The 27,548-nt window shown below is 44.6% G+C and overlaps 1 protein-coding gene across 1 annotated transcript in view; it reads right to left on the reverse strand.

The window, feature by feature from the left end:
* Nucleotides 1-26,936, reverse strand: part of GLDC (glycine decarboxylase) — a 139,835-nt gene extending 112,899 nt beyond the window's left edge. The window contains exons 1-3 of the mRNA XM_063913997.1: nucleotides 26,508-26,936; nucleotides 25,901-25,979; nucleotides 394-529 (exon numbers count right to left, since the gene is read on the reverse strand). Of these exons, the coding sequence (XP_063770067.1) occupies nucleotides 394-529; nucleotides 25,901-25,979; nucleotides 26,508-26,789 (497 nt within the window). The 5' untranslated portion in view covers nucleotides 26,790-26,936. The remainder of the gene's footprint in view (nucleotides 1-393; nucleotides 530-25,900; nucleotides 25,980-26,507) is intronic.
* Nucleotides 26,937-27,548: the final 612 nt, after the last annotated feature.

Below are 27,548 nucleotides of genomic sequence, written 5' to 3' on the forward strand. Positions count from 1 at the left end.
AGGTGACTTAATTAGCACCTCAGTCATTTTGATTCAACCATTTATGCGGAGCCATGGAGATATCTAAAACCTGGACCAATGGGGTGCCTTGATGACCGCGTTTGTGAACCTCTGGGTTACACAATATGTTTAGCTGTATCACAATTCTAAGCTTTGTCCACAAGGTGTCAGCAGATTCAATATAGTAATGGGTATAAACAAATCTAGTGCAACATGTTATGGGCTTTCTGAAATATACTGTAGTATCCTACTCCTTATACAGTAGCTGCAACTCCAGGAAAACATATTCCAGAAAAATCAGTATTTCAGAAGTTTCCAGGCTATCCTGGAGACCACCAATGGGAGATGCATATCATATTCAAACCCTTAATACAAAAAAAAAAACAGACATACCAGCCTGCGTTTTCCAGTAAGTTTCTTAAAATGGCTTGAGGCACAGAGCAATTATAGTAACCCATGCCTATATAGGACCTCCAGATCTTGTTCTTTGATGCTATGTTGTGGAGTGTATCAAGAATTTCATTTTCACCTATGAATAAAATCATAATAAATTCAATGCAATGGTTAAATTAAGCACCAGCCTCATTTTAAAGCGAAAATAATTCTCCAAACACCCAAAGTACTAGTGAGAAAGCCAAAATGCTGAATACAACTTTTCTTAATATTTAATCTCCAATCCGGTGGTTTTGCTACATGTTCAACAGCTTTGAAGTCTTAAAATGTTGCTAATATGATCAAATACATTACATAGATCCATATTTTTATACAGACCTAGGCCATTTATAAGAGAACAAAATCAGGGCTACACACTTACCACCACAAGTATGATCTACAGTATGTGAATAACTCAACCCTGTCAGGAGATCGACACTGGGATCCCAACACCGAGCGCAGCGTATCCCCTTGTGCGCTCACCACACTTCGGAAAGGTTGCCACCTGGTTACATTACCCCTCAGGTGGTGGCGTGGACTACAACCCGAGTGGTGATACCGGCCACTGGTATTTCACCGGATGTTGGGATTCCGGCAGCGGTCTCCTGACAGCCAGGATCCTGACAACCGACAAATTGAATGCCTAAATCCGTACCATATTAAAACCTATATCAAAAAGAGGTGACACTGCAATTGTGTGGATCCTCCCTGAGCACATCTGGGATATAGAATATAGGTAGACAGTCATTAGACCGTATGGGGAATACAGACACAAGATTAACAGTTACATGGTTGACACGTCTTTTCAGGGAGGGGGGGGGGAGGGGGTCCATATTTTGGTCTTTCCTTCCTGGACTATAAAATGTCAAATCAGAACCTTTCGCAACATTGTGGAGAGTGACCGAGTTTCTAGAATTGGAAGTCCCAGATGGAAAACTGTCAATACCAATACCAAAAATGACAAATAAGAATAAAAAAAAAAAAAAAAAAAAAAAAAGGGGAGGTGTTGACTACTTTCACGTAGACCTTTCCAAGGTCTACCTTTCATGCACACCACCACACACCCAGAGAGGGACAGAGAAGTCCATCCAGGTACTCTGAAATTAAATAAAACACCAAAAGCACCAAATCAGCACATCCAAGGGTTAAAGAACGAACAAATGCATTCTGATGGCTTTAGACAGAACATTTTGGTTCTATGTCCAAAGGGGCTGCGGTCGTTAGGTCGACACTCATTAGGTCAACAATGCTATTAGCACGACATGGCCGTTAGGTCGACATGTCAAAAGGTCAACATGAGTTTCAAATTTTTGCAAACTTAACGATCCACGTGGACTACGATTGGAACAGTACTGGCGAGTGAAGCGAGCCATGCTAGGGGACACAGTGCACTAATTTGGGTTTCCCATCACTTTACAGAGAGAAAAAAAAAAGACACCAAAAACCTCATGTCGACCTTTTGACCCGTCAACCTTATGCCCATGTCGACCTAATGAGTGTCAACTTAAGTTGGGTCGACCCAATGACCCATACCCGACCAAAGGCTCATTAATGCAGATGTAGGAAGCAAGAAATTAGTTACAAATGCTAGCGGTAGTATGGCAAAGAAATAAAAGGAAAAAAAGGAAGAGGCCATGAGCTGAACACAACTGAATGACATCGCTCTTATCGGGAGAGCTGTCCTTTGCGGTACTAATCGCATATGTTATTGCATATGTGATTAGTATCAATGCAATGCCACTGCAATGTGTGGAGAGTTTTGGCCCCTACACATTTAACGATGTGTTGCCGAGGTGCCCGACAGCCGATACGGCGGACGGATGACTTGGCAGCGTGTGGGGGGGAGGGGGGGCGTAGAAGTTTTTTCACTCCTTGATGTCACCCGGCTCCATAGCCTTTCAAGCCAATATTGTCCATATTGCCTTGCAGGCATAAACGAGCCAGCACCCCCCCCACCAACGTCAGGGAAGCTGATCGTAGAGGTGCTAAACTTAGCACATCTACAATCGGGCCTGAATGAGGCACTGTGTTTGAGGTCTTTAAGTTTAAATGGATACACCTAAACAAAACAAAGTCTAACTATAAATGAAGCCCTGGGAAGATTGCATCTGTATAGCATAGAAGTGGCGCTGGACTAAGGTTTCTGGGGCCCCCTACTAATACAATTGTTAATATGATATGCTTAGGACGTTATTAGAATGTATAAATACTTTCAGCAACACAAATGTGAGCACATACCACAGTGCCCCCATGCTGATAATACAGCTATGTGTGGGGCGCCTGGACAATCTCCCCACTTGCCCTTTTGTTAATCCAGCACTGTAGTTGAAGTAGAAGTAATCTGTACATGCTTACTCTTTTGGCTGTGGATTATCGATGGGCTACACTTCAACGGGGGAGAACCAGATGGTTTCCCTCCATCAATGGGACAGAACTACTCGATTGTGGTTTTGTTTTTCTACAAGGTGCCGGGATATTGAGTATAGCTCCACCCCGACACCCATGAAATCCAGCCCCCATGCTCTGATAGGCCCTCTGGGCAGTCAGTGAAAAAACAGGGATGAACACTGATGGTCATCTGACATTTCTCCATTAATGGTAAACACACAGATGGTCATCCCTAGACTACATTCTCTCATTGGGTGAAGAGGTCTGTCAAGGTGGGTACACACTAGACTATATGCTCCATAAGCAATATTGCCTAGTGTTTTCCGACAACTCCCAGGCAGACAATATAGGGGGTTATTCAGAGTCAATAGCAAACCAAAAAAAGTTAGCAATTGGAGCAAGCCATGTTGCACTGCCGGTGGGGCAGATGTAACGTGCAGAGCGAGTTAGATTTGGGTGGGGTGCAGGGATGGACTGGGGACGCCATCCGGGCCTGATGCACGTGCAAGAAGGGGGGGCGCGCACGCATGTTTGTAAAGGGTGCACAGACACTGCAAATGGGGGCGTGTTGCGGGTCAGAGGGCATGGACTCGTAGCACGCCCCCATATTGCTTAGCAACAGGGCACGTCTAGCAGCGGCGGCAGCAAGGGACAAACCAGAGAGCCGGGAGCTGCGTTGAGCACAGCCTTCCTCTCTGTGGACCGGACCGGCCCACCAGCCCATCTGGCATTTGCGAGAAGTGGCAGATAGCCAGTCCGGCCCTGGTGGGGTGTATTACACCTGAAATCTAAATTGTAGTGTAATAAAGCAGCCAGTATTTACCCTGCACAGAAAAAATATAACTAACCCAAATCTAACTCTCTGCACGTTACATCTGCCCCACCTGCAGTGCAACATGATTTTGCCCAATTGCTAACAACTCTGAAAAAACCCCATAGTGCGTACACACTGAACTATATCGCTAATAATATCGTTCAGTGATGTCATCCCACCACCGGGCCAAACATGCAGTTTTGGACAATACAGTCCAAAATGAGCTGCATGCACAGAGAGCGGTTATATAGTTAACGACCCATGGGAGCGCACATCATTAATTATATAGTGCATACACACTGGACAATAATACAAAACAATATCGCTCAGAAGGGTAAAAATTAGCAATATCGTATAAAGTATTGCCCAATGTGTACCCAGCTTTAGACTACTCTATGTTCAGTTGCTAACAAGTTATGCAGTTGCAGTGTAATTTATGCGTTACTGTTACTATGTATCTCACTCTGATTGAGCTGTACCCAAGTTTAGGATTCTTCCACCAGGTACATAACGCTCTGCGCTTAGACTTCACTCCCTTCAGGATTGTTGTTCCAAAATACTGTACGTGACTGCATTCTCAACAGGTGACTGCAATCATAAATTACTGTACATGGGAGGTCTAGGGGCAGAGCAGTTTGTACCTGATGGAAAGTTAAACCAGAAGATGTAACAAAACTAAACTATACAGTACACTGAGCCTAATATGGACATTTTTTTTTTTTTTTTAAATTAGAGATTTTACCATTACAATGCCACAATGTAGCGCTCCCAGTTCACCCCACTGCTATGCAAATCAGGGCTCAAGCCAGAGTCTTATCCTCCTATACGAGTTGATGAGACTTACTGGCAAGTGCACTTTGTGCAAACTAGCACAATTTCCAAAAAGAAGCACCTCACCACCATCTTTGCTTGGAAAAAAATAAAATAAAAGCACTAATGTATAAATCTAAATCACTGACTTTCAAAGACTATGGGGCCTACACATCCAGCCCCCGATTATTAAGTATCCAACTTGCTGCTAGGGATACTTAATAACCAGCGTAATATTGCTCCGGTGCGGAGACAGCTGCTCTGAAAAGCAGCAGTAGCAGTGATCTCACCCATCTGTCAGCCTTCTGCGCGACATGAAATCACGCATATGCACAGCCAAAGGTCACAGTGAGAAGGCAGCGGCAAGATCCAGGGTGGGATGTACTAAGGTACATCCTGCCCTAATGTACCAAGACTGGGCAGCCCAAATATCGCCTATGGGCACCTTTCCGTAACCCATTGTACCCAGCCGACCCCCCTCTAACCTGTGTCCTGGCAGCCAGCTTCTTCAGCTCCAGGATCCCCTGCCTCCTCCTCCCCCCCCGCATCACAGCCTTTTCTCCTTCCGGCTGCAGGGAGGAGGAGCAGCAGCCCAGGGGCTTCCAGCACACGTCACCTCCCGTAGCTGGGAGGTGACGGAGGCTGCCTCAAATAATCTCCTTGGGACCATCAGAGATCGCAGGGCACGCCTGGCATCGCATTGCGATATTAATCGCATGTTTGTACATATGCGATTAGCACCGCTGCGATGACCGGCGATGGCCTGCGATCACTGATCGTGCATCCCGCCCCACTCTGATCCCTCTTTGCAACCCTGGAATTCCTTCTCATAGGAAGGAGCAGTCTCCGGGAACAGAAGTCATCTGAAGATGACAATTGTTCTTGTAGTCAAACTCCGAAAGCTTTACATTTTTTTGCTCCCTTTCTCTGGAATTCTCTACCTCTCCCCCTCAGATTCTCCACAAAACTTCAAACGGGTTCTCAAGACACTTCACCAATCCCAGCCATCCTCAGTGGCACTTTCTACTACATCTGTGTCAACCCTGTCTGTGTCCCTCCCCTTTATAAGCTTTCACGAGCAGGGCCGTCTTACCCCACATGCTTTTACATCTCTTACTTAACCTATCTTTTCAATACTCCACTTGACAGCACCAAATCACTTGGTTTTTTGCCATCCTGATACTTATTTCAGTGCTGTTTACTGATGCATCTATGTTTATATACCCTGTACTTGTCCTATATTGTATTGCATTGTAAGCCACCGTCTTCATGTTTTGCTTATTTGTTTACTCTGTAATTGGGTGCTGCGGATCCCATGTGGTGCCATATAAATAAGGGATATTAATAATAATAATAATAATATTATTATTATTATTAAATATTATTATAAATTACCTACCGGTAAATCCTTTTCTCGTAGTCCATAGAGGATAATGGGGTTCACATTAGTATTAGAAGCCATGGTCATTTTAAGAAATTGATAGTGGGCTGGCTCCTCCCTCTATGCCCCTCCTACCAGACTCAGTCTAGGAAACTGTGCCCGAGGAGATGGACATACTTTGAGAGAAGGATATAAAAAGGATAGTGGTGAGATTCAGAACCAGCACACACAAACTAGAGGAAAGCCAAGCTAACCAAACTTTAAACCAGGATCAGCAACAGCTGAACCAACAATACATCACCAAGTAACAGTGCAGGAAGAAACTAAGCACTGGGCGGACTACGAGAAAAGAATTTACCGGTAGGTAATTAAAATCCTATTTTCTCTTACGTCCTAGAGGATACTGGGGTCCACATTAGTACCATGGGGATGTACCACAGCTCCCAAACCGGATGAGAGAGTGCTGAGGTTCCTGTAGAACTGATTGCCCTCTGAGGACCTTCAGTTTGGTCAAAGTATCAAACTTGTACAACTTAGCAAACGTGTTCGAACCTGACCAAATAGCTGCTCGGCAGAGCTGTAAAGCTGAGACACCCCGGGCAGCCACCCAGGAAGAACCCACCAATCTAGTAGAGTGGGCCTGTACAGATTTTGGACACCGCAAACCTGCCATGGAATAAGCATGCTGGATAGTAAGCCTGATCCAGTGTGCAATTGTCTGCTTTGAAACAGGACACCCAATTTTATTGGGATCATAGAGAACAAACAGCGAGTCAGATTTTCTGTGACGAGCTGTCCGCTTCACATAGATCTTCAAAGCCCTCACAACATCCAAGGACTTTGAAGTAGCAGAGACGTCTGTAACCAGTGGAACCACCATAGGTTGGTTGATATGAAATGCAGACACCACCTTTGGAAGAAATTGCTGACGAGTTCTGAGTTCAGCCCTAACTTCATGAAAAATCAAATAGGGTCTTTTGTGAGACAACACCCCCAGCTCCGAAACACACCTTGCAGAAGCCAAGGCCAACAGCGTGACGGCTTTCCACATAAGCAACGTCTTGTAAAGGCTCAAACTATTCCAATTGCAGGAACTGCAACACCACGTTGAGATCCCAAGGTGCCGTAGGAGGCACAAAGGGCGGTTGGATGTGCAGAACCCCCGTCATAAATGTCTGAACCTCAGGGAGAGAAGTCAATTGTTTCTGGAAGAAAATGGATAAGGCCGAAATCTGGATTTTAATGGAGCCCAAACGTAGGCCCACATCCACACCAGACTGCAGAAAAAGGAGAAAATGTCCCAGTTGAGATTCCACCGCAGGAAATTTCCTGTACTCACACCAAGAGACGTATTTTTCCCCAAATACGGTGGTAATGTTTAGACATTTCTGGCTTGGATCAGGGTTGGAATAACCCTATCCGGGATCACTTTCCGGGCTTGATAGACGAACGGCCCCTGTTGGAGAAAGTCCTCGAGAAGAGGTAGAGGCCACGGGTCCTCTAGGACCAGCTCCAGTAGATCTGCAGACCAGGCCCTTTTTGGCCAGTCCGGAACAATGAGAATTGTTTGAACCTTTTCACTTTTTAGTCTTGAGAATCTTTGGGATCAGTGGTGGAAACACGTACACCATCTGGTAGACCCATGGAGTCACCAGACCATCCACCGCCACTACTTGCAGATCCCTCAACCTGGAACAATACCGCCTGAGCTTCTTGTTGAGACGAGAGGCCATCATGTCGATTTGTGGCATTCCCCACCAACATGTCAAGCACCCGAACACCTCCGGGTGAAGGCCCCATTCTCCTGGGTGGAGGTAGTGTCTGCTGAGGAAGTCTGCTTCCCAGTTGTCTACTCCCAGAATGAAAATCGCGGACAACGCCACAGCGTGTCTTCCTACCCAGAGAAGAATTCTTGTTACCTCTGACATTGTGCCCTGCTCTTCATTTTGCCCTGTCAGTTTATGTACGTTACTGCCGTCACATTGTCTGACTGAACCTGAATGGCTTGATCTTGAAGATGTGATGCCTGTAGAAGGGCATTGTATACGGCCCTTAGTTCCAGAATGTTGATTGGAAGAATGGCTCCCTGACTTGACCATTTTCCTTGGAAACGTTCCCCCTGGGTGACTGCTCCCCAACCTCTGAGGCTTGCATCTGTGGTTAGCAGAATCCAAATTTGAATCCCGAACCTTCGGCCCTCGGTCAGGTGAGAAGTCTGAAGCCACCACAGAAGAGAAATCCTGGCTTTTGGCGACAGACAGATCCTCTGGTGCATGTGAAGATGCAATCCGGACCATTTGTCCTACAGATCCAGCTGGAAGGGCCTCGCATGAAACCTTCCGTACTGCAGCTCCTCGTAAGCGGCTACCATCTTACTAAAAAATGTACCATATAAAAATATATTACAAGGAAGCGCATATATATATATATATATATATATATATATATATATATATATATATATATATATATATATATTGATTAAAAATTGTAGATATTTTTTATTTATTTAATAGACAATTTTCTTAATAATGCATAGCATAATATAGCCTTAAAACACACCAAATCTGCAGTGCAAACAAAGTCCAGAAACCGTGACTATTACCGTCCAGATAACCATATACCGCTGGAGCTCCAATGAGTATATTCTTTAAGCATACAAAATGCTATTTCTGTAACTCCCCGGTGAAAAGCTGGTTATTATTAAAAAGATGTATGTTGTTTACTTTGTATCCACAAGCCAGAACATTATACTTTTGTAGAGACTGCAAGTGTTCACAACGTGCCTGCCGCACAGCAGCTAGTGTCCCTTTTCTCTCCCCACCGCCAATGATTTTTGCTCACCACAGCCGTACGTTAAAGCCTCAGCACGGCTAGATCTTAAACGGTCAGTGCCGAAGTTCTCCGAGAGGTTGATACCAATAATTTCCTAAATTATCACAGTTGTCACCACCGCCCCTGGCTCAATAATATACCAAAAAGTCAGTATCTTAGACTCCGTAGAAATTGTTCAACAATTGAACAATTTGAAGTTCAAGCTTTAGAATTAACCCAAGCATTTAAAGAACAAAAATAAGAATTTACTTACCGATAATTCTATTTCTCGGAGTCCGTAGTGGATGCTGGGGTTCCTGAAAGGACCATGGGGAATAGCGGCTCCGCAGGAGACAGGGCACAAAAGTAAAGCTTTCCGATCAGGTGGTGTGCACTGGCTCCTCCCCCTATGACCCTCCTCCAAGCCAGTTAGATACTGTGCCCGGACGAGCGTACACAATAAGGGAGGAATTTTGAATCCCGGGTAAGACTCATACCAGCCACACCAATCACACCGTACAACTTGTGATCTAAACCCAGTTAACAGTATGATAACAGCGGAGCCTCTGAAAAGATGGCTCACAACAATAATAACCCGATTTTTGTAACTATGTACAAGTATTGCAGATAATCCGCACTTGGGATGGGCGCCCAGCATCCACTACGGACTCCGAGAAATAGAATTATCGGTAAGTAAATTCTTATTTTCTCTATCGTCCTAGTGGATGCTGGGGTTCCTGAAAGGACCATGGGGATTATACCAAAGCTCCCAAACGGGCGGGAGAGTGCGGATGACTCTGCAGCACCGAATGAGAGAACTCCAGGTCCTCCTTAGCCAGGGTATCAAATTTGTAGAATTTAGCAAACGTGTTTGCCCCTGACCAAGTAGCTGCTCGGCAAAGTTGTAAAGCCGAGACCCCTCGGGCAGCCGCCCAAGATGAGCCCACCTTCCTTGTGGAATGGGCATTTACATATTTTGGCTGTGGCAGGCCTGCCACAGAATGTGCAAGCTGAATTGTATTACACATCCAACTAGCAATAGTCTGCTTAGAAGCAAGAGCACCCAGTTTGTTGGGTGCATACAGGATAACAGCAAGTCAGTTTTCCTGACTCCAGCCGTCCTGGAACATATTTTCAGGGCCCTGACAACATCTAGCAACTTGGAGTCCTCCAAGTCCCTAGTAGGTGCAAGGCACCACAATAAGCTGGTTCAGGTGAAACACTGACACCACCTTAGGGAGAGAACTGGGGACGAGTCCGCAGCTCAGCCCTGTCCGAATGGACAAACAGATATGGGCTTTTTTGAGAAAAAAACCACCAATTTGACACTCGCCTGGTCCAGGCCAGGGCCAAGAGCATGGTCACTTTTCATGTGAGATGCTTCAAATCCACAGATTTGACTGGTTGTAAACCAATGTGATTTGAGGAATCCCAGAACTACGTTGAGATCCCACAGTGCCACTGGAGGCACAAAAGGGGGTTGTATATGCAATACTCCCTTGACAAACTTCTGGACTTCAGGAACTGAAGCCAATTCTTTCTGGAAGAAAATCGACAGGGCCGAAATTTGAACCTTAATGGACCCCAATTTTAGGCCCATAGACACTCCTGTTTGCAGGAAATGCAGGAAACGACCGAGTTGAAATTTCTTTGTGGGGCCTTCCTGGCCTCACACCACGCAACATATTTTCGCCACATGTGGTGATAATGTTGTGCGGTCACCTCCTTTCTGGCTTTGACCAGGGTAGGAATGACCTCTTCCGGAATGCCTTTTTCCCTTAGGATCCGGCTTTCCACCGCCATGCCGACAAACGCAGCCGCGGTAAGTCTTGGAACAGACATGGTACTTGCTGAAGCAAGTCCCTTCTTAGCGGCAGAGGCCATAAGACCTCTGTAAGCATCTCTTGAAGTTCCGGGTACCAAGTCCTTCTTGGCCAATCCGGAGCCATGAGTATAGTTCTTACTCCTCTACGTCTTATAATTCTCAGCACCTTAGGTATGAGAAGCAGAGGAGGGAACACATACACCGACTGGTACACCCACGGTGTTACCAGAACGTCCACAGCTATTGCCTGAGGGTCTCTTGACCTGGCGCAATACCTGTCCCGTTTTTTGTTCAGACGGGACGCCATCATGTCCACCTTTGGTATTTCCCAACGGTTTACAATCATGTGGAAAAAACTTCCCGATGAAGTTTCCACTCTCCCGGGTGGAGGCCGTGCCTGCTGAGGAAGCCTGCTTCCCAGTTTCCATTCCCGGGATGAAACACTGCTGACAGTGCTATCACATGATTTTCCGCCCAGCGAAAAGTCCTTGCAGTTTTTGCCATTGCTCTCCTGCTTCTTGTGTCGCCCTGTCTGTTTACGTGGGCGACTGCCGTGATGTTTTTCCCACTGGATCAATACCGGCTGACCTTGAAGCAGAGGTCTTGCTAAGCTTAGAGCATTATAAATTTACCCTTAGCTCCAGTATATTTATGTGGAGAAAAGTCTCCAGACTTGATCACACTCCCTGGAAATTTTTTCCTTGTGTGACTGCTCCCCAGCCTCTCGGGTTGGGCTCCGTGGTCACCAGCATCCAATCCTGAATGCCGAATCTGCGGCCCTCTAGAAGATGAGTACTCTATAACCACCACAGGAGAGACACCCTTGTCCTTGGATATAGGGTTATCCGCTGATGCATCTGAAGATGCGATCCGGACCATTTGTCCAGCAGATCCCACTGAAAAGTTCTTGCGTGAAATCTGCCGAATGGAATTGCTTCGTAGGAAGCCACCATTTTTACCAGGACCCTTGTGCAATGATGCACTGTTTTTAGGAGGTTCCTGACTAGCTCGGATAACTCCCTGGCTTTCTCTTCCGGGAGAAACACCTTTTTCTGGACTGTGTCCAGAATCATCCCTAGGCACAGCAGACGTGTCGTCGGGATCAGCTGCGATTTTGGAATATTTAGAATCCACCCGTGCTGTTGTAGCAGTATCCTAGATAGTGCTACTCCGACCTCCAACTGTTCCCTGGACTATGCCCTTATCAGGAGATCGTCCAAGTAAGGGATAATTAAGACGCCTTTTCTTCGAAGAAGAATCATCATTTCGGCCATTACCTTGGTAAAGACCCGTGGTGCCGTGGACAATCCAAACGGCAGCGTCTGAAACTGATAGTGACAGTTCTGCACCACGAACCTGAGGTACCCTTAGTGAGAAGGGCAAATTTGGGACATAGAGGTAAGCATCCCTGATGTCCCGGGACATTATATAGTTCCCTTCTTCCTGGTTCGTTATCACTGCTCTGAGTGACTCCATCTTGATTTGAACCTTTGTAAGTGTTCAAAAAATTTTTTTAGAATAAGTCTCACCTAGCCTTCTGGCTTCAGTACCACAATATAGTGTGGAATAATACCCCTTTTCTTGTAGTAGGAGGGGTAATTTAATTATCACCTGCTGGGAATACAGCTTGTGAATTTTTTTTTTTTTTTTTTTTTTTTCCATACTGCCTCCTTGTCGGAGGGAGACCTTGGTAAAGCAGACTTCAGGAGCCTGCGAAGGGGAAACGTCTCGACATTCCAATCCGTACCCCTGGGATACTACTTGTAGGATCCAGGGGTCCTGTACGGTCTCAGCGCCATGCTGAGAACTTGTCAGAAGCGGTGGAACGCTTCTGTTCCTGGGAATGGGCTGCCTGCTGCAGTCTTCTACCCTTTCCTCTATCCCTGGGCAGATATGATCTTATAGGGACGAAAGGACTGAGGCTGAAAAGACGGTGTCTTTTTCTGCAGAGATGTGACTTAGGGTAAAAACGGTGGATTTTCCAGCAGTTGCCGTGGCCACCAGGTCCGATGGACCGACCCCAAATAACTCCTCTTCCTTTATACGGCAATACACCTTTGTGCCGTTTGGAATCTGCATCACCTGACCACTGTCGTGTCCATAACATCTTCTGGCAGTTATGGACATCGCATTTACTCTTGATGCCAGAGTGCAAATATCCCTCTGTGCATCTCGCATATATAGAAATGCATCCTTTAAATGCTCTATAGTCAATAAAATACTGTCCCTGTCAAGGGTATCAATATTTTTAGTCAGGGAATCCGACCAAGCCACCCCAGCTCTGCACATCCAGGCTGAGGCGATCGCTGGTCGCAGTATAACACCAGTATGTGTGTATATACTTTTTATGATATTTTCCAGCCTCCTGTCAGCTGGTCCTTGAGGACGGCCCTATCTATAGACGGTACCGCCACTTGTTTTGATAAGCGTGTGTGCGCGCCTTATCCACCCTAAGGGGTGTTTCCCAACGCGCCCTAACTTCTGGCGGGAAAGGGTATACCGCCCATAATTTTCTATCGGGGGGAACCCACGCATCATCACACACTTTATTTAATTTATCTGATTCAGGAAAAACTATGGTAGTTTTTTCACATCCCACATAATACCCTCTTTTGTGGTACTTGTAGTATCAGAAATATGTAACACCTCCTTCATTGCCTTTAACGTGTGGCCCTAATAAGGAATACGTTTGTTTATTCACCGTCGACACTGGATTCAGTGTCCCTGTCTGTGTCGACCGACTAAAGTAAACGGGCGTTTTAAAACCCCTGACGGTGTTTTTGAGACGTCTGGACCGGTACTAATTGTTTGTCGGCCGTCTCATGTCGTCAACCGACCTTGCAGCGTGTTGACATTATCACGTAATTCCCTAAATAAGCCATCCATTCCGGTGTCGACTCCCTAGAGAGTGACATCACCATTACAGGCAATTGCTCCGCCTCCTCACCAACATCGTCCTCCTACATGTCGACACACACGTACCGACACACAGCACACACACAGGGAATGCTCTGATAGAGGACAGGACCCACTAGCCCTTTGGAGAGACAGAGGGAGAGTTTGCCAGCATACACCAAAAACGCTATAATTATATAGGGACAACCTTATATAAGTGTTTTCCCTTATAGCATCTTTTTTATATATTTCTAACGCCAAATTAGTGCCCCCCCTCTCTGTTTAAACCCTGTTTCTGTAGTGCAGTGCAGGGGAGAGCCTGGGAGCCTTCCCTCCAGCCTTTCTGTGAGGGAAAATGGCGCTGTGTGCTGAGGAGATAGGCCCCGCCCCTTTTTCGGCGGCCTCGTCTCCCGCTCTTAACGGATTCTGGCAGGGGTTAAATATCTCCATATAGCCTCCGGAGGCTATATGTGAGGTATTTTTAGCCAAAATAGGTATTCATTTGCCTCCCAGGGCGCCCCCCTCCCAGCGCCCTGCACCCTCAGTGACTGCCGTGTGAAGTGTGCCGAGAGGAAAATGGCGCACAGCTGCAGTGCTGTGCGCTACCTTTAGAAGACTGAGGAGTCTTCTGCCGCCGATTCTGGACCTCTTCTTACTTCAGCATCTGCAAGGGGGCCGGCGGCAAGGCTCCGGTGACCATCCAGGCTGTACCTGTGATCGTCCCTCTGGAGCTGATGTCCAGTAGCCAAGAAGCCAATCCATCCTGCACGCAGGTGAGTTCACTTCTTCTCCCCTAAGTCCCTCGTTGCAGTGATCCTGTTGCCAGCAGGACTCACTGTAAAATAAAAAACCTAAGCTAAACTTTTCTAAGCAGCTCTTTAGGAGAGCCACCTAGATTGCACCCTTCTCGGCCGGGCACAAAAATCTAACTGGCTTGGAGGAGGGTCATAGGGGGAGGAGCCAGTGCACACCACCTGATCGGAAAGCTTTACTTTTGTGCCCTGTCTCCTGCGGAGCCGCCATTCCCCATGGTCCTTTCAGGAACCCCAGCATCCACTAGGACGATAGAGAAATTACCCTATAGATATCATTGAGTATGCGTTTGATGAGGCTTTGAAATGTGACAGAGTCCCTTCTTACTTACAAAAAGAAGGAAGATGTGCAAGATTCCATTAATGATGGTCAACCTAGATTTATAACAAAATATAATGCTTGTTCAAAAGGGATTAAACGTATCATTCAGAAGAATTATCCTATTCTAAAAACTGATAAGATCTTATCAAAAGAATTAATAGATAAACCACAAGTTATCTTCAAAAAGGCTTCTAGTTTGAAAAACTTTTTGGCACCGAGTCACTATGAATCCACAAATAATGTTCCAAATAACAAAAGGACATGGTTACAGAAGCTCCATACGGAAAAAGGGAACTATAGATGTAAAAAATTAAGATGCTCCACATGCAGCACTATGCTAGATAAAAGTACAACCATTACATCCCATTCAAATGGGACCATGTTTGATATACAACAACATATTAACTGCCGCACCACATATGTTATATATGTAATTAAGTGTGTATGTGGCATACAATATGTAGGCCGCACGACAAGAATGCTACACACCAGATGTTTAGAACATAAAAACAATATAAGACGGGGGGTTAGTACACATAGTTTAGTGCGACATATGAAATATAAACATCATAGCAATGTTTCAGTGATCAAGATACAAGGAGTAGAACATGTCAAAAGTACAACAAGAGGCGGGGATAGATTCAATCTTCTTTGTAAACGCGAAGCGTTTTGGATCTTCTCCCTGGGCATACTATTTCCGAATGGTTTGAACGATTCAATTGAGATGAATAATATATAGGATCTCAATGAGTGATATGACTTTTGATTGCACAATGTGAAAAGATAAAGGGACTCCTGGGGAATATTGTCGGGTCTACACTCTTTGAAGGATTAAAAATAATATCTAAGAGCATGAGAGTGTGAGTTATTTATGTGTATATACATACACGCATATATAAAAATATGGGAAAGATAAAATAGATGTGTGAAATGTGTAATATATATATATATATATATATATATATATATATATATATATATATATATATATATATATATATATATATATATTTATTTATTTATTAAAAGTATATAAGGGCTTACACTACAAATATATCAGGGGTATATTAATCCTATAAAACTATGTTATGGTAGGATAGGCCGGACTCCTTTCTGAATAATATGTCTAGATGTCATATGATAATTATGTTTGTATAAAGATTTCTACATGCATTATTTAAAATCATTTTATCCTTATGAGATTTGGAATATAATCATATTAAGAGAGTGTATATATTTAGAAGATCCTTTGGAATCAAGTTGCGTCTGGTTTCGATAAATTTAGTAAATATAATTAATATGAGAAAAACCATTAATAAAATAAAAATCTAATGAATTTGAAGTAAATGAAAAATCTTTTTTTCCGGAGCTGAGAGGGTGATTCGAACCCTGGTCTGCCTGGTTGCAGGTGGAGGCCTTAGCCTCTTGAGCCACATGGCTTCATATTGGTTTGGGCTATACGAATATATATTTATGATTTGTAAAAAGATTTAAAATGAACTAACTCCTATGTCTCTTGTGTAAAATAAATAAAGAAATAATACGTAGTATACATTATAAATAAAATAGTTCTTTATATCTGTGCAATGAATATAATTAGGTTGTTGCCTTTTGTTATAGTTTATTATAGTTTTTAATGTGTAAAATAATGAGAGATGAAAGACAGGTTTAGAATATCAATGCACCTGTAAAAGCTTAATTAATGCTCTCCATTGATTGGGTACCTGGTATTTAAATACGGACAATCTAATGCACCTCAATACCTTCTGATGAAACCGTGAGATTGGAAGCATGGAGAAACGCGTTAAGGATCCATTTTTAAACACCGGCAGGCTGTCCAGAATCCCTCTATGCCAGAGGATACTTTGGAAGAATCACTTGAAACCAACCTTGGAAGTGTGCACCCTTCCCCCGTGGACGCTGCTGTCACCGCCGCTCCCGCCGGAGAACTTCGGCACTGACCGTTTAAGATCTAGCCGTGCTGAGGCTTTAACGTACGGCTGTGGTGAGCAAAAATCATTGGCGGTGGGGAGAGAAAAGGGACACTAGCTGCTGTGCGGCAGGCATGTTGTGAACACTTGCAGTCTCTACAAAAGTATAATGTTCTGGCTTGTGGATACAAAGTAAACATACATCTTTTTAATAATAACCAGCTTTTCACCGGGGAGTTACAGAAATAGCATTTTGTATGCTTAAAGAATATCCTCATTGGAGCTCCAGCGGTATATGGTTATCTGGACGGTAATAGTCACGGTTTCTGGACTTTGTTTGCACTGCAGATTTGGTGTGTTTTAAGGCTATATTATGCTATGCCTTAAGAAAATTGTCTATTAAATAAATAAAAAATATCTACAATTTTTAATCAAATATATATATATGCGCTTCCTTGTAATATATTTTTATATGGTACATTTTTTAGCGTTTTGTTTGGAGTAAGGTAGAATACTCCATTGGGAGCCGCAAATATATTATTCGAAATTGGTACCCATTTAAGGAGTTATTTTTAGTGCGCTTGATTGTTACACAGGCTTGACAGTTAAAACCATTAGTGGTTGGACAGTCAAAACGGTGTGGTTTTGTTTTTGGCTACCATCTTACCCAGAAGGCGAATGCATAGATGCACCGATGTCCGAGTTGGTCTTAGAACATCCCGCACCATTGACTGGATCACCAATGCTTTTTCCAACAGAAGGAATACCTTCTGCGCCTCCGTACCCAATATCATCCCCATGAACGGAAGCCTCCGTGTTGGTTTCATATGAGATTTTGGTAGGTTCAAAATCCACCAGTGATCCTGGAGTAGTCTGGTTGAGAGGGCAATGTTGACTAACAACCTTTCCCTGGATGGTGCTTTTAGCATCAGATCGTCCAGGTATGGTATTATGTTCACTCCCTGTTTGCGGAGGAGAAACATCATCTCTGCCATCACCTTGGTGAACACTCTCAGTGCCGTAGAGAGGCCAAATGGCAGGGCCTGGAACTGGTAATGACAGCACTGTAATGCAAACCTTAGATAAGCTTGAGGCAGCCAAATCGGTATATGAAGGTACGCATCCTTGATATCCAGAGACACCAAGAATTCCTCCTCCTCCAGACCTGAGATCACAGTTCTCAGAGACTCCATCTTGAACTAGAACACCCGTAAGTACGGGTTCAACGACTTGAGATTTAAAATGGGCCTTACAGAACAGTCTGGTTTCGGAACTACAAACAGGTTGGAATAATAACCCTGGTTTTGCGGCTGAAGTGGAACAGGAACAATGACCAGAGTCCGTATCAGTTTCTGAACCGCTTCCTGTAAAGTCATACTTGCTTCTTGAGAAGCTGGTAAGCCTGATTTGAAGAATCTGTGAGGTGGGAGTTCCTGAAACTCGGGTCTGTAGCCCTGGGTTATAAGATCTTTGACCTAGGGATCCTGGCATGACGTTGCCCATATGCGACTGAAGAATCTCAAACGTGCTCCCACCTGCCTGTCTTCCAGGCAGTGCAGTCCACCGTCATGCTGAAGGCTTAGAGGAAGCAGAACCGGGGTTCTGTTCCTGTGAACCTGCAGTTGCTGATTTTCTGGGTTTACCTCTATTGCCTTTGAAACTCCTCAGGAGCTTCCCAAGCGTGACCGGCTCCTCCGTGCACATTTTCTAAACAGAGTCTGGTAGGAGGGGCATAGAGGGAGGAACCAGGCCACACTATCAATTTCTTAAAGCACCCATGGCTCCTAGTGGACCAGTCTATACCCCATGGTACTAATGTCGACCCCCAGTATCCTCTAGGACGTAAGAGAAAAATAATAATAATAATAATAATAATAATAATAATAATAAATAATATGATCCTTTTCTTCATGGACCTAGATTAGGATTTTGCATCTGATACCCTGCTGGAATAGTGCATCACTGTAGAGAATGTTATAAATGTGATCTATTTATGCAGTTATGAGTAATGTAAAAGTTTGAAAGGTATGAAATGTAGTGCTTATTTATTTCAAAGTGTGTATGCCTAGAACAGGCCATGGGAAGGGACATTGGCCCTCATTCAGAGTTGTTCGCTCGCTAGCTACTTTTAGCAGAAATGCAAACACAAAGCCGCCGCCCTCTGGGAGTGTATCTTAGCATAGCAGAACTGCTAACGAAAGATTAGCAATTCTGCTATTAGCAGATTTGCTAACGAAAGCAATTTCCTTGCATTTTCTGAGTAGCTCCAGACATACTCCTAGATTGCGATCACCTCAGTCCGTTTAGTTCCCGGTTTGACGTCACAAACACGCCCTGCGTTCGGCCAGCCACTCCTCCGTTTCTCCAGCCACTCCTGTGTTTTTACCTGGCACGCCTGCGTTTTTTAGCACACTCTCTGAAAACGGCCAGTTTCCGCCCAGAAACACCCACTTCCTGTCACTCAGCAGAGCGATTGAAAAGCTTTGTTCGACTGAGTAAAATAGCATAGTTTTGTGTAAATTTGCTTAGCGCATGCGCAGAACTGCCGGATTTTAGCCTATTAGCAATTCTGCTAAAATTAGCAGCGAGCGAACAACTCGGAATGAGGGCCATTGTAATGTGCTCGCAGCAGCATGACTGTAGCACAAGCTCAGCTGCAGACAGGTATCGGTTAAACAGCTGTTGGCAGTAGTAAACTGGCAGAGCGGGAGTCCAGTCACACCAGAGCAGCATCTAATAAAATAAGTTACTGGGAGGAGGAAGCACAACAGACCCGGGGAAGTAACCACAGCTCAGCAGCTGTGACAGCAGGTGGCCCAGTGGTGTAATAGAAGCAGTTGTCATCGGAAGGCGTAGCTAGCGGTGGTGCTCCAACTCATCAGCGCTGAGAATCTGGCAGGCATACAGGGAAAGAAGGGTGGTCCTCAGCTACACAACCTGAATCAGAGACAGTGTTGAGGTGTCCGTCATTCAGGGGAGCAGTGTTCCGAAACCTGTCAGTGAGAAGTCAGCTCTACACAACAGCAAACAGGTATATAATTCAGCTACATTTGAAAAGACAAAAGCGAATTTCAGACAGATCCCCCTTCCCCTCTTATTTACCTGGCAGGACTTTGGGTGTAATTCACATCTGATCGTAGATGTGCTGAATTTACCACATCAACATTCATTTACTCTGACAGGCAGGGAGAGGGGGGGGGGGGGGGGGGGGGGGGGAAATACGCTCCACATGTCAGGCCCTACCCTGGCGGCAATGCTTTTGCACCTGGCGAGTAGCTCCCTGCCAGCGCAGCTCCTGCGCACTGGCAGGCCACTACCTGCCGCATCCCAGGTAGCAGCGGCTGCGTGTGACATTACAGATTCAGTCTGTATTAGCCCCTTTATTGTTCACAGACACACACCTGGGTGCTATTTTTTGTAGACAATCTCATGGAAGGGGATTTTTTTTTTTTTTTAAGTCAGCATGCAGCCTCCCCAGCATGCTATTTAAAGAGACCCGGCAGCGGGTCTGACACATAAACAAGCAGCACCCCCACACAGAACTAGTCTTCTCAAGCCATTAACAACAACAACAACAACAACAACTTCTACTTACTATGCAAGTGTATGAAGACCAATCTAATCTTGACAATAGATAGAAATAATTTTTTTTGTCTTTCCATCTATCCAAATACAGAGTTATACCCCTTTCACATCGCAAACCCGGGTCAGATCTGGGATTTGAACACGGCTCCAACCCGGGTAAGGGATGTATTGCGCATCGCAATACTGACCTGGGTTATTCCCGGGTTATTGCCTTTTTGCTCAAACCGGGTCACCCATGTTAAAACCAGTGTGATGTAATTTTCAAAGGATTTGATTGGCTCCCAGTTTTTGCCCATTCAACTTACTGACCACCTGCTGTTGGAACCTAATAAAGCCTGATGCCGCAAGCATTTTAATGATGCTGCAATACGTTATCGTATCCCTGACTGTATCCATTACCTGCCGACGGATTTCCTCCTCACCCCTGATCCGCAGCAACTCCCTGACTTCATCATCACCCCAGTTTGACATGGTTAATGAGGTCCAAGGAGTGATGAACTGGGCCAAACGAGTGCTGAGCTGTGCAGATTGCTTTAAGACACGTGTGCTCGCAGTGCAGTACCGTAATCAAACCTCAGCTGACTACAAACAGCCAATCAGCGCTATTGCTTCAGAGCCGGGTTGAATATCCCGGGACTGTACCTTTTTAGAGCAAAATAACCCAGGCCCAACACGTGTACAACCCTTCATTTAACCCTGGAACAAAATACCGGGTTGGACGACCCGGGATATTCAACCTGGCGCATTCACACCACACCTCTACCCGGGTCGACTCAGCAGCAACCCGGGAAAAAGACAGGTTATTTTGGCGATGTGAAAGGGGTATTGGATTCATCTTTGGAAGCATACCGCCAGGAGAGGGGCAAGTTACCGCACAGTAAAAATGGGCTGCAATTGTATAGCCCGATAGTGTTATTGGGCTAAAAAGCCCATTATTACCGCACAGTAACTCACTGCACCTACTAGGATACCACCCTATGTCACATTGTACGGTTGCTAGTACACATTGTGCCACAGTACCCCCAATTATTCATATTATTTAACATTATAATGCCCCCCAGGTCATTTTATACCACATTGCAATGAGTAGCTTCAGGGGAATAACCAAAAGGCTAAAACTAACCGACAGGAAATGTGGGCCCCTCCCAGCTCTGGGCCCCATAGCAGCTGCACTCCCCACGTGCACCCTATGTGTATTTCTGATTAGCTGCTAGTCATTATCCATGCACATTTGCAATTACCCTAAATTAGATGTAAAAGATATGCTGGGATGCTTATGCTTAACTCTGCATAGCTCACACATTCGTCAGCACCCCCCCACTGAGCTTTGTCCATGTAAGAAATCCCCACTTCTGTCTTAAATGTAGATACACTGCAAGGTGTACGAGTCTGCATTGAATGTGCTTGGGAGAAAAAATAAAAAAGGTGCGAAGTTGCTTACGAGGGCCATGCTGCCGGATGCAGGATGGCTCCGCTCCTCCACTCGCCGCAGACATCGGCAAGTGTGTATGAACTTGCCGATACTAGGGTCCCGTCGCAAGCCATGTCACATCGTGCAGACATCAATTTGATGTGTACATAGCCATGAGGACAGAATTTGTAAAACAGTGCAATGCTGTAGGAGTGCAACAACTCACAAAGGTTATGCTTTGTAACTTTAGTCTGCCTTGCTGTGTGTTCCATGAAATGGAGCAGACTGCGTACATCTGTACAGTAGCTTCTAGGTTTAAACATGTGGAAGGGCACCCTCTGGAAGGAAATACAGTACGAATAAGTATTTGCTTCATTTCAGCCACTATACGCTGAATCTCCTTTATAAACATCAATACCTCTTGATTAGGATTCAGTATGGGAACCCGGCGGTCATAGGACCAATGCCGGAATCCTGACGGCGAGTGCAGAGTGTCCCCTCACAGGCTCACTGCTCTCGCCACACTTCTGGCCAGGTGATTGGCCAGGTTATTTTACTTCTTGTTAAACTCTGACTCGCCAATTCCAATCATTCATGGGTGAGAATCCGTGAAATCAAGGATATCCAACATGTTGGATTTTCACAATCCCCAGACACAGGCATCGGCAAAGCAAGAAATTGCCCAGATAGCTGCCTTATGTACGGGCCCCATAACTTACACTTGATGGGCTTTGTTTTTTTTAGGTCTGTTTTTTTTTTTACTACAATAGTCTCATCTAAATATAAAACACACATTCCGGATGACGATTTATAACTATATCGAAACGTTGAAATAACCTGTCTGGTGACGTGATTGATGTCCGTGAGTGCCGCCAAAAACTTCATATATTTTATTGATGTGGAGGGCACCCAGCACAGTTAATTGTTACAAGGAAAGTGCGTGTGCCGAACCCTGCGTTGCATTTAAATATAAGAAACACACTGCATTAAAAAAATAAAAATAAAGATTTTTAATCAAGTGCCAAGGAAAGGCATTAGCACTGCATCACTACTGGTAATACAGTATTAGACACTTACCATGCAGTCAGAAATGTAGAGGACAGGAGGAGATTCAGGTGTGCGAATGGAATCTTTGCTAAAGTCATCGCCCAGCATCGATCCTCTTTGTACCCGTACGACGCGCCTGCGCATTGCGGTGCATATGCAGTTTTTTACCCGATCGCTGCAAAAATCGTCAGCGAGCTATCAACTCGGAATGACCCCCTAGGTCATAAGTGGCTGACCTATGGCCCCAAGAAAATAATCTGCAATTAAAAAGACAACTCACCCAGTCATCACCACCTCTGGTATATAGAGAGATGCAGAGTGCAAATGGCCGCAAACTGCCTCAAATGCTACACGCAACGCACAGCCCAATGAGGCAAGAATGCTGGTAGTCCTCCCTCCTCTATCCCTCCCTCTCCACACACTGACAGGATGTAGTTTGCATCACGAAAGCAAGTATTATCTGGGGAGGGTTAGACTGTGGTGGTGGGGTACAGGTTAGGGTTAAGGCTGCGGCACGAGAGAGTTACTTACCCGTGTTGATTTGACTATGAAGAATCTAAGTGTAGAATCATGCATTTTATGTTTTGGAAAGGTATAGGAATGCCGAAGCAGGAAACCATTCTTAGAGGTTGTTAGAATATATAGAAAAATATACACGAGTATTTTTTTAACTTCATTTTCTTGCAAATTTGAATTAAAACCCCAAAACTATTTTGGCAAGTTTTTACTTACGGTCTCTTCTGAAACATAAACAAGGTCCAATATGTTTAGGTATTGCTTCCAGGGCTGGCCCCAGGTCTACTCTCACCCTGTGCGAGAATATTTTGAACACCCCCTCACCACCCCCAATTCAGACTATGTACTAATACCATCAGCTGAAAAAAAATAAATAAATAAATATACATGCCCCCATCAGGGAACATGTGTGTTTTAAAAAATAAAATAAAAAAAAACACACACCACTATCACACATTAACCCCACAGGAAACTTCAACACCAATGAGTGTCCTCCATGGCAGCAGAGATGGGTCACAGCCTGGGCCCCATCTGATCCCAAAAGTTCAGCGGCCACAAGATGAGCCCAAAAGTTCAGCGGCCGCTCCACTTGAACAGCCGGTCCTGATTATATCAAAGCGATATTGCAAGATGACCAGCCTGAAAAGTGTCAACATTGGCTCAGCACAACGGTGAGAAAAGCCTCAGTCGTGAAGGGGTTAAGACATTCATAGAGACTTATTTTCAGCTTTTGACCGAATTTAATCAATTCTGTACATTTAGAGTATGAAACTGAACTTCTGTACTTGTCGACATCTTTCATCTCATATACTACTCCAGATCAGTATAGAAAAAAAGGACATAGAAATGATATTCATTTTTAAAACCAACCCTTCCTACTATGGTCGCCACTGCCAGAAGAAAAACAACTAGAAGTAACGCTCAGTTAAGCAGAAGAAAAAAAAAAAAAAAAAAAAAAAAAAAGAGAGACTCACGCTCCCTCATGTGTAAACCTCCCAGTGCAGTAGGTGTGTATGTTTCACTGGCTTCTGATGGGCTCTGCGGCAGCTATTCTCTGATGTCATCCTGAACCAACCAGATTGAACTGGTCGCATTCTTGATAGAAGCAAAGGGGTTTAAAGTTTGCACTCTAACTGCAATGTGCTTTATAAGCAATTACACGGGAAGCGATCAGCAGCAGGGGACAAGTGTCTCATGGAAGCAGACAACAGGAAGTTTGGACACAATTCAGCAGTGTACCGTGAAATCATGTGTTTATTACACAAATTCCGAGTGAAGAAGAACAAAATATTAAAACCATGTAAACTCAGTTGTTGAGATATGCACCAAACTGTAAACCTTTTCAATACATGTACATAAAATGCCATGCACCAAATAAAAATCATTACACACACCAAGAAGGTCTAACTTGTGACATGACTGAACTAATGTAATTTACATGAAACATGTACTGTATATGCATTATACAACACTTTCAAAGTCTAGAACGCTTCAACTACCTTACAAAATGTCAAGTCCATAGATGCCACGGATAAGGGCATGGTGACACCTTTGTTTGCAAGAACAGTAAATACTTTGAAAGACAGAAAATTACGGCACCAGACCAAAAAATAAAAATAAGAAGCCGAGGTTATTATCCCTTATGTTAAATTATATTTTGTAATACAATTTTAAATTTTTTCTTTTGTTTTATAAGAAATAAATATTAAGTGCTTGCATAAAAAATAAAAATTCATAAAGGTTTCTTTAAAGGCAACAAAGTGCATGTGGTAGAACTGTAACACAATCCAGAACAATTTGTGTCCATATCTGAAAATCATTATCTGCTACACAATGATCTGCAAGATATGACATGATACAACAACAATTAAGCACTGGTCCAGACAATACTTCTGCAGGTCGTGAAGACCATCTAGGGGGGTAGAAACGGATGCCCTATACAAATTCCATTTATTTTCTTAATCTGTAATTCCATAAGTAGGTCTCCCCGATTTTCTGTCTCAACAATGCCAAATGTAGATGTCCACGCAAGACAGGAACTTGGCTGAGATGAAAGTACATGAATGGTATGTACAGGTATATATTTCATGAATGCGATAAAAATGTTGACATTGTGAACGGCTACAGTCAGCATAGCCTTTTCAGTGCTTGTCACCACTAACCCTACCCTCAGCCAAGCCCTAACACTAAAATGGTCTGCCCAAATTGTGCCTGTCGACATCATGTGAAAGCAGACATCCAGACCACGTTGACATTATAACTACATACTCTTTTCACACACACTTATATACGGATGTTGATAGAATGGAAAGAATTTGTTTATTTGAAAACTCTAATGGAAAATACACACACACACACACAGATATTTCTAGGAATGTGTTCTGTACTTTACAGTTAACCTATTACCTGTATTTTATGGTGCTCTATATGTAGTTTTATGGTTCTATGTGGAGAAAACAATATACTACAGCAGTTATGACTCAAACAGGTGTTGAACTGCTCCTCTACACAAGTTACATAAATTCTGCAGCATTAGGCTTTGTAGACAGTATAAAACAGCTTGTACCCATGCAGCAGGCTGATCTACAGCACTGCATTGTCACAGGGAATAAACACTGTAAATATAGTTTTCCAACAAACATTACCAGACCTTAATGTGTTCTGATCCAGTTCAGATATAGCGGGTAATGATTAACTCCTACAGAACAGTATTTGTGCTACATCCTATCCCCCCCAGAAAATAGCCTTAAAGACCGATACAGCCCTGCACACTCAGTAGAAGGGGGTAACACTTTTGTAGGGTATTCTATATTGCAAAGGGGGGTCCCGCCCGGCAGTATTTAAGGACTGGGCAATAAGTGTTTCCTAAGGGAAGGAAAAAAAAAAAAAAACCTTTTTGAAGAAGCGTTGAACTTACAAATTGGATTGTCCATTCTCAGGGGTCTTGACAGGCGGATGCTGGAAGGAACAGTCATGTCAATCAGCTCCTGAATACTCTAATAGGAGATAACAAAGGAAGCCAGTGTGGGAATTCCATCTCACTATACAGACAACCAACTATTTTAATGCAAAGCACATTCCTACTTAATAGAACTTGCCTTGAAACTTTTTTACAGGTAAGATCAGGCTATGGGCCAAACATGGGGTCATTCACCCTACAAAAGCTCGGACATTTACTTAGAAATGGAAACGAACTGCACTAATTAACCCTTTCAGAAACAAAATAGAATTTCAGAACAGCTGTAACTTATTTTTTCCTTTTCGTTTAATTTACATTGAAATTCACAGAACTCATGTAGGGACTCCTGTGTCCCAGGCAGAGCTCATCACTCCCCTGGGTGTGAAGGAAATACTGTAGTTCTCATGTAAACACTACATGGATATGCAGATCACCCGCATTCTGCTGAACACCCCACAGTGACCACCAGCTTCAGGACACGGCTGTGAGCATACTATACTATAGGACAAACAATAATACATGTACAATAATGATGCAGCCTAGCCCAGCACAGACGTGCACTTACCTCCACCCCAATGGTCTGTAGCATCTCCCGCTTCTCCTTATCCCCGGGGCCAATGTGTCGCTCCGAGAAGTCATCGTGCCGGGGCAACAGGCGCTCAATCTGCCTATGGGAGTTGGAGGGGGATGCTAGAGCAGGCGCTGCCGCAGCGGAGACACGGCTACTGCTGCTCCTCATCAGCCCCTCCATAGTGCTCCAGGATCCGCTTTTGCTGCATCCTAGCGCCCTGCCCTGCAGCCGCACTGACCGGCACAGCAGCCCCCAGGACCTGCCGCAGCTCTGCATGCTGGTGACACCTGTAGATCTATAGATGCGCTGGAAGTGTCTGTGCGACCACAGGCTCCTTCCCCCTGTGCTGTGCGGGGAAGCAGCAGAGAGCACCCCTTGCAGCGTGCAGGAAAGTTGCTGTATGCCCGGCACCTGCAGATCACTTTGTACTGAAGTACCACTCAGAGATAACCCCCGCCCTCTCGTTATAACCCGCTCCTCCAATCACCTGCTTAGGACCAGCTGACGTAGAGCCAAGCCCCCGTGTAACTGCGGGGTAACTGGGAACATTACAACAGTAAAGTACAAGGGAATGCATAGCTTGCATAATTCCCATCAGACTTTCCATAAGGTAACATATACTGCTGCTGATGTAACAGTACTGTATATGCATCAGGAATGGAAGGGAGTTCTCCTGGCTGGTTGTATATCCTAGCCACTATAATGTGGGTATCAGGACTCCAGGTCGACAACAAGAAGGTCGACACACCTTAGGTCGACGCCAATTGGTCGACACACCTTAGGTCGACATGGACAAAAGGTCGACATGGACAAAAGGTCGACATGGAAAAGGTCGACATGATTTTTTCACAATTTTTTTCTTTTTTTGGAACCTTTTCATACTTAACGATCCACGTGGACTACGATTGGAACGGTAATCTGTGCCGAGCGGAGCGAAGGCACCATGCCCGAAGCATGGCGAGCGAAGCGAGCCATGCGAGGGGACCAGGGACGTGCAGTCAGGGGAGTCAGGGGAGGCAGTGCCTCCCCTGTCAT

Source organism: Pseudophryne corroboree, chromosome 1 (genome assembly GCF_028390025.1).
Source record: "Pseudophryne corroboree isolate aPseCor3 chromosome 1, aPseCor3.hap2, whole genome shotgun sequence".
NCBI lineage: Eukaryota > Metazoa > Chordata > Amphibia > Anura > Myobatrachidae > Pseudophryne > Pseudophryne corroboree.